This window comes from Echinops telfairi, unplaced genomic scaffold (assembly GCF_000313985.2).
Source record: "Echinops telfairi isolate 266 unplaced genomic scaffold, ASM31398v2 ScPeMD7_7461;HRSCAF=8499, whole genome shotgun sequence".
NCBI classification, from domain to species: domain Eukaryota; kingdom Metazoa; phylum Chordata; class Mammalia; order Afrosoricida; family Tenrecidae; genus Echinops; species Echinops telfairi.
Window position 1 is genome coordinate 4,411,854 of NW_022111361.1, and position 8,003 is coordinate 4,419,856.

The 8,003-nt window shown below is 45.6% G+C and overlaps 1 protein-coding gene across 1 annotated transcript in view; it reads left to right on the forward strand.

Moving 5' to 3' along the window:
• The first annotated feature begins 654 nt into the window (after positions 1 to 654).
• The window catches only part of CUNH10orf67 (chromosome unknown C10orf67 homolog), an 82,434-nt gene continuing 75,085 nt past the window's right edge, over positions 655 to 8,003 (forward strand). The window contains exon 1 of the mRNA XM_045300225.1: positions 655 to 770. Coding sequence (XP_045156160.1) covers positions 655 to 770 — 116 coding nt within the window. The remainder of the gene's footprint in view (positions 771 to 8,003) is intronic.

Here is an 8,003-nt window from a genome sequence, read left to right on the forward strand (position 1 = left end):
TGTCTCAAACGGCACTGCATTCACAGGTATAAAGGGTTAGGATTAACAACACATGGGGGGGGCGGCACAATTAAATTCATAATGGCCCCCAAGTGCGTGGGTCCCCAAGGAAAGCCGAGCTCAAGAGTCTTCTCAAAGGAATCCCCAAAAGAAAGCCTCCCTGCGACCGAGTCAGTTCAGTTCCGTCTCATCATGACTTTAAAGGGCATAGAACGACGGCTATGGGTGCCCCAGACTAACTTCTCATGGGAATTGAAAAAGTCTCCTCTTTCTCTTAGGGAGGGCTGGTGGTTTCAAACTGCTGACCAGCCCACTAAGGCCACCAGAGCTGAGCCTTAGGCGAGGAGAACACAAGGGCGGTTTGCAAACGCTGCCGGGTTACTGATAGGTACAACTTCCTGGAGGGGCGCTGCAGTCTAGGGGGAGGGTCTGCCCAAGGGAAGGTGCATCCAGGGGAAGCTCAAGGTTGTGCCGAACTCCTCCTTCTGGCCAAGCCGCTGCAGCCGAGCGCGCGCCGGGGTCCAGCTCCCCGCCGGCTGCAACCTCCTTCTATGGATTCCCGCGCTTCGCTGGAATCGCCATGGTAACGGACGCTGGGTTCGGGACGCTTACTCCTAGCAGCGAGCCGCTGCGCAGCAGGAGGCTCACGGCCCGATGGGGAGCTCCACGGCCGAGGTGAACAAGCAGGACTTTGCGCCCGAGACCGAAGAGTGCCGCAAGATCATCGACAGTCTCCAGGCCACCATTGAACTTCTCCACTATAACCCCAGGTGACGCGCCCGCCCGCGGCGAGCCAGAGAGCGAGCGAGCGCCGCCGGAGGCTCCGCCCAGCGCTTCCCGGCCCCGCCTCCTCCCCGCCGGGTGCCGCCCACCGCCCCGCCCCCGGGGCTGGCCTCGCCCCCGGAGCCCGGAGCCCGGAGCCCGAGACGCGACGTTAATTTCCCGGGTGCACCTGCCACGCAGGCTGCGGGCTTTGAATCGGCGTCGCTTTACCAGGCGGGCCACTTACTTTACCTTCTCGGAGCTTCGTCTCCCTCGCTGGGAAAATAGCGATGAGGATCCCTAAGACACCGCGTTCCTTGTGGAAAAACAAGACCAAAGGAAAGGGTGGTTGTGAGCATTACGTAAATGAATCAATCCTCCTTGCGATGTGGTTGGAAGAGGGCTGTTTTAGTGGCGAACGCGTTGGGCTACTAACCACAAGGTCAGCGGTTCGAAAACACCAGCCAGTGGCTCCCCGGGAGAAAGATGAGGTTTTGTACTCCAGTAAAGAGTTACAGTGTCGGAAACCCACAGAGGGGCAATTCTACCAGGTCCTGTAGGGTCGTCATAAGTCGAAATCGACTCGCAGGCGGTTGGTTGGTTGGTTGGTTGGTTGGTTAGTTAGTTAGTTAGTTTTGAATGCTGCTTATAGAGCTCTGGTGGTAATAGTGAGTTAGACGTTGGCCTACAGGAATTCGTAGCCATCCAAGATGAGGCTTTCTACTCCCCAGAGATTTCCATTCTGGAAACCCACAAAGAACAGTTCTATGCTATGGTTTCGCATCACTCTCAATCGGAATTGACTCCACGGGATGAGTCTCTCTCTGGGTTTTCGGTTTGAGAAAATCTCGCTGCCATCGACTTTGAAGGATTTCTTCTTCCTACAGTAACTTCTAACTTCTTCTTCTTCTTCCTACTGTAACTCTTTACAGTCTGGGAAAGCCACCAGGGCAATTCTACCCTAAAATTTCTCACTGCCATCAACTTCAAGGATTTCTTCTTCCTACAGAGTTACAGTCTGGGAAAGCCACCAGGGGAATCCTACCCTGTTCCCTAAGGTGACTAGGATTGGGAATTGATTCCATGGGGAAGACTTGGATGGCAGAAATCCCAAAGATGGACAAGCCTCTTGCTCTGCAGGGAGTTTCTTCTCTCATCAGTTTCTACTTCCCGGTTTCTTGGCTGTCTCTCTATGTCTTGGCATCTCTTCTATTCCATCTCATTCTGTGCTCGTCTGTTTAATCTTTTTTACCTTAAAAAGAGAATAACTCAAAATATACCCATCCTAACCTTGACTCATTAACATGAAAAATACAATCCATTCCCAAGTAGCATTAGTACGCCAAGCATAAAGGTTAGGGTTTACAGCACATGTTTCGGTGGGGGCACAGTTCAATCCATAGCAAGTGCCGGGCTTATGTGGTACATATATGACAACATAGCACCTTATCAGTGTTTGCCAGTAGAATTGTGTGTTATTTCTTGATTTTTAAATAGTTTTCCCTTATGTAATCTCTACCTGTCCCCTGCTTCATATTTTTATTTCGATAATGCAGAGCAGAAGGCCTCTTTAAAGTGTTGAAAAGCAAGGGTGTTGCTTTGAGGCCTAAGTTGTGCCTGAACCAACTCATTGTATGTTTAATAATTTCATGTGCATGTGAAAGTTGGGCCTTGAAGAAAGACTGAGGGAGAATCGATGACTGGAATTAGAGTGCTGATGGAGGCTGTCCAAAGAATAAACACGTCTGTCTTGAGAGATGCACAACCAGAATGTTCCTTAAAGGCAAGGGTGGCAGTGCTTTGTCTCGTGGACTTTGGTCACGTTGTTAAGAGAGACCAGTCGCTGGAGAAGAGCATCAGGCTTGGTGAAGCGGAGGGGCAGCAAAAACCCCAGAGGGAGGAAGACGCTTGAGCACATGGGTTGCCAAGGGGCTGCAGCAATGGGCTGAATCAAAAGGACCACGATGAGGCTGGCCCAGGACTGGGCAGGGGTCCAGGCTGTTGTACAGAGGGTCGCTGTAAGTCAGGACCAAGTCAACAGCATCGAAGAACTACCCCGCTGATGTCTTCAAGAGAAGGTGTTTTAAAATTAAAACCTTAGAAAAGGAAGACGTGCCTCGACCCCAGGTTGGTGGCCAGGAGAGCACTTGCAACATCTCGAACAAGGGTCTGAGGTCATTTCTGGTTCAGTTCTTTTGGGCCACCCACTTGGGGTATCTAAGTCACAGCAGCATGAGGCAACTAGGTCAGTGGCGATGATCATTTCCTCGTGTAAGATGAGCACGGTGGTATCCATGGTTTGAGATGGTGAGATGCTAGGACCACTTGGTAAGACTCATCGTGTTCAGTGATGAATGAACATGGCGTGAGAAAGACTCCAAGGGTTTTTGACCTGTTTAATTCGGAAAAAAGGGGAGTTGGGGAAGACGGTGAGCAGGATGGGTTTCAAGACAACAGCATCGCCTTAGGTTTGGATACATGTTGGCAGTGCCTATTAGACATCAGTTTAGGCTGGTATGTAGGCCGCAGGTTATATGTCTGAAGTTCAGAAGAGAGGTCCAGTCTGGCTAGATCAACGTGGAAGTGGCAAAGAGGTGATGCTGAAAGCAGTGTGACTTGGTGGGACCATCGAGACAGGGAGCACCCATAGAGAGGAGGTGTGTGAGCCCTGGGGCACAGCCCACCCAATTTGCTTGTTCTTTGAAGAGGGAGGAAGAGGAGCTATGGGTTTGGCGTGGGTTTTTTCTCTCTTTATTTAAAATTGAACCATGCATCATAGTACACATTTAGCACAACAGATGATATTTTCATTGACTAATTTATCTGTGAGCATTTGTTCGTATCGTCTATTCTAGGATTCCGTGAGGAGTGTCGTTACAGTCTACGAATAAACATATCCATGGACCCGTTTCCTAAAATAAATGAGCCTATTAGCTTTCTGTTGCGTTTCTTTTAAAAGCTCAGTTGTTATCATTTCAAGATTGTATTTTATGTCTAACAACCAATGTGTGTTTCCGAAATAGAATTGGCGAGACTGTCAATAAGGCCTGTGTAGGAACGAGCCACTTAGCTAGTGTGCGGTGATATGGGTTCCCAGTCTAGGCAGTGGGTTGTCATCTGAAATTAGCGACATTTGGAGTTTGAAGACTGAATCATCATGTTTCCCTTGAATTCTGAATGAGCCCGATCTTTTTAAATTGGTCATGCAGAAAGGTAAGAATGGAAGGCACCTATCTGACTCAGACAGCAGCAATGCAGACTGGAGGGGCCTTGGGGTCACTGACATGTCTTTACAAGAGAGGGACTAGGAGTCCCACCCCTCCCAGAGACCAGCTACTAAATGCTCCTGGAGCCCTGGCTTCTATATCTTCAAAGCAAGAAAGTTAACATGCTTCTCATGAGGTTGTTGGAAGAACAACTTGAGGGAGAAATGTTTGTTAATACATACTTATGACAAAGTATATGGCACAGATTAAGCACTTAATAAATAGGACATATTGCTTTCAGATACCCTTAAGGCAGTGTTTATAATATTATTGGCCCTAGTTTTACATTATCATATAGCACATGTTCCTTGGAAGAAACACGAGGCTCCCATAAAGATGTATAGCCTCAGAAACCCTGGATGAGGTTGCTCGGAAGCAGAGTCCCTTCAATGGCAGTGGGTTTGGACGTAGTCCCTTCATGGCTCCAGAAAGAATACATGAAAATATTATTCCAAGTCTCTCAATAAGATCTTAAATTTTATCTATTTATAACTAACACTATCTAACTCCACAGAAGGTAGTTTACTTAAAATGGGAAGAAAAGAAAGAAAAAAAAATATATATATATATACTCAACCTTAATGAAAAATGAAGTTGAAGAGTGAAAAGGAATGCTCTTGTATTGGGGAGGGTTGGGGGTGGCTTGTCTAGGCTGGATAAGTAGCACTCCTGATCGCTTTCAAGTGTATATTGAGTTTTCAATGACTGGGTATTTTTTTTTAGAAGCACATCTATCTCCAGGCTGTCCTTCCCAAGTTCCACTGGGTGGACACATTTCACCAGGGTTTTCAATTCACAGTAAATCTTGTTAACTGTCTGTACCACCTAAGGATTTCCATCAGCAGAAGCAGAATAACAGATTTGGAAAGCACCTATGACGCAGGAGTGAGGGAGAGAAAACAAGGAGCAAAGGATGGATTGAAAAAGAGCCCCCTACTTACCACACTCCAATGGCTTAGTAAAAACCTGCATAGGTGTCTCAGAAATTTACAATCTGCTGGAGGCAAACACATTTGCCAGTGGATACAGGCCAGGGTCTGCAGAAGTGGCTCTGCAGAGAGCAACCTGATGATCAGAGGAGGGATTCGAGAACGTCAAACACGAACAAAGCAAAAGGAAATTTAGGAGACAGGAAAGAAAGATGTGTTGGTCTGGGTGGACTAGAGAAACAGAGTCATAGGCATTCACGTGTGTATAAGGAAGAGTTTTATATAAAAGAGTAGTTGTATATTAAGAAAACATCCCAGCCCAGTCCAGATCAAGTCCATAAGTCCAATATTAGCCCATATGTCCAATATGAGTCCATAAATTCCTCTTTAGACTCAGGCAGCCATGCAATAATGCTGAATGCAGGAAGATCACAGGCTAGTGGGTGGAACATCTTGTGGATCCAGTGGCGGTAGAAGCATCTCAGTGCTGGTGTGGGTCTCCATGTGACTCCTACAGCTCCAGGGCTCTGGTTCCATCAGTGTGTCTCCAGTCGGCTTGTCAACAGGAATGTCTTGCAGGGAGTGAGTGCATCTGGCTTCCAGTGAGCTGTGTATCTCCTTCGAGTCTCCCAATGAGGTCATCAAGCTGCGCATCTGATTGACAGGCTAAATTCCACCCCCTCACTCATAATAGTCTCATGTTGACACCAGATTATGTAACTACCACAAAAGAAAAGACCAGGAGGATCTGTCAGAAGAGATTCTGTAACTTGCTCTTAATCATAGAGTAGCTAAGGCACATGAAAGAAAGGATGAAGTCAAAGAGCTAATTAGGAAGTTTCAAAGGGGAAATCAAGAAATCAAATATTATAATGAAATAATCAAAGACCTAGAGTTAAGAAACCCAAAAGCTAGAACAAATGCAGCAGATCTTAAGCTAAAATAACTGAAGGAAAAATTCAAGCCTTGAGTTGCAATACTGAAAGATTTTACGGGCACAATATTGAATGGTCCAGGAAGCAACAAAAGAAGGTGTAAAGGATGCACAGGGTCACAGTACCAGAAAGGACTAGTCAATGTTCAACCCTTTCAAGAGGTAGCATGTGAGTAAGAACCAGTGATACTAAAGGAAGACATTCAAGCAGCACTGAAAGCATTAGCTCAAAAGAAGGCTCGAGGATTTGATGGAATATCGATTGAAATGTTTCAAGAAGCTGATGAAGCACTGGAAACACTCACTCCTCTATGGTAGGAAATTTGGAAGGCAACTACTTGACCAACTGGCTGGAAGAGATACAGACAGGTGACCCAAGAGAATGCACAAGTTCTAGAACAGTATCATTGATATCACATGCAAGTAAGCTTTTGCCAAGGGTCTTCTAACAACAGTTGCAGTGGTCCATTGACAGAGCTATCACAGATCCAGGCTGGATTCAGAAGAGGACAAGGCACTAGGGTTATCATTGCCAACAGCAAATAACAGAAATACTTATATCTTATTGTCTGTGCTCAGGCATTTGACCATGTGGACCATAACAGTTTCTGATAGCCTTGAAGAAGAATGGAGTCTTACGATACGACATTGTGCTCATGTGGAACCTGTATGTCGGTGAAAAGGCAGTTGTGTGACCAGAACAAGGGAATACTGCATGGTTTAAAAATAGGAGAAGTGTGCATCAGGATTGCATCCTTTCACCTTACTTATTCAATCTGCATGCAATTGAATGCAGATACAGATCAATGCAGTGCAAATACAGATCAAAGAAGCTGGAATATATGTAAAAGAATGTGGCATTAGGACTGGAGGAAGGCTTATTGACAACCTGTAATATACAGGTGATACAACCTTGTTGCCTGAAAGTAAAGAGGACTTGAAGCACTTGCTGATGAGGAGCAAGCAGTACAGACTTCAGTATGATTACAACTTAGTGTGAAGAAGACCAAAATCTTCATAATTAAACCAGAAGGCAATATCCTGATAAAGGGAGACCAGACTGAAATTTTCAAGGGTTTCATCTTGCTTGGATCCACAATCAATGTTCGTGGAAGCAGCAGTCAAGAGATCAAAGGTGCATTGCATTGGGTAAAACTGCTGCACAAGATCTCTTTAAAGTGTTGAAAAGGAAAGATGCTCTTTGAGGACTAAGGTATGCCTGACCTAAGCCATGGCATTTTCAATTGCCTCATATGCATGTGGAAATTGGATTGGTAAAAGAAGACTAAAGAAGGCTCCATGCATTTGAATTATGGTGCTGGCAAATGATATTGAAAGTAACATGGACTGACCAAAGATCAAACAAATATATCTTGGAAGCAGTGTACCCACGATGCTCTTTAAAGGCAAGGATGATGTGTTAGTCTGAGTAGACTAGAGAAACAAATCTAGAGACACTCGTGTGTAAAACAGAGCTTTATATTAAAGAGCAATTGTATATTGTAATTGAATATTAAGAAACCATCCCAGCTCAGGCCAGATCAAGTCCTTAAGTCCAATATTAGCCCATATGTTGGATACTAGTCCATAAATTCCTCTTCAGACTCACGCAGCACATGCAATGATGCCGAATGCAGGAAGATCACTGGCCAGTGGATGGAAAGTTTTGTGGATCTAGTGGCGGTGGAAGCATCTCCAGGGCTCTGGCCATCAGCGTGGCGCCATGTGGCTTGTCAACAGGAAGGAGAAGCAGAGAGATCATGTGTCCTAGCTCCCCAGAGAAAGAGAGGAAGTTCCCAAAATCCTCATGAGAAAGTCATGCCCACAAGGAGGGATCATTATGGGTGACCCAATTGACAGGTTAGACTCTACCCTTTCACTCTTTTTTTTTTTTTAAAGGGATCCAATTCACCGAGTTCCTTTATTTTATTTTAGATACCTCCCAAAGCCACCACCATCACCCGTCAGTTGCCTTTGCATCCATATCAACCCCTGATGACCCCATGCGTTTCAGAGTAAAACTTTTTCATAGTTTTTCTTTTCTGAGACTGCAATTCTTTTTTTTTTTAAATCATTTTATTAGGGGCTCATAAACTCTTATCACAATCCATA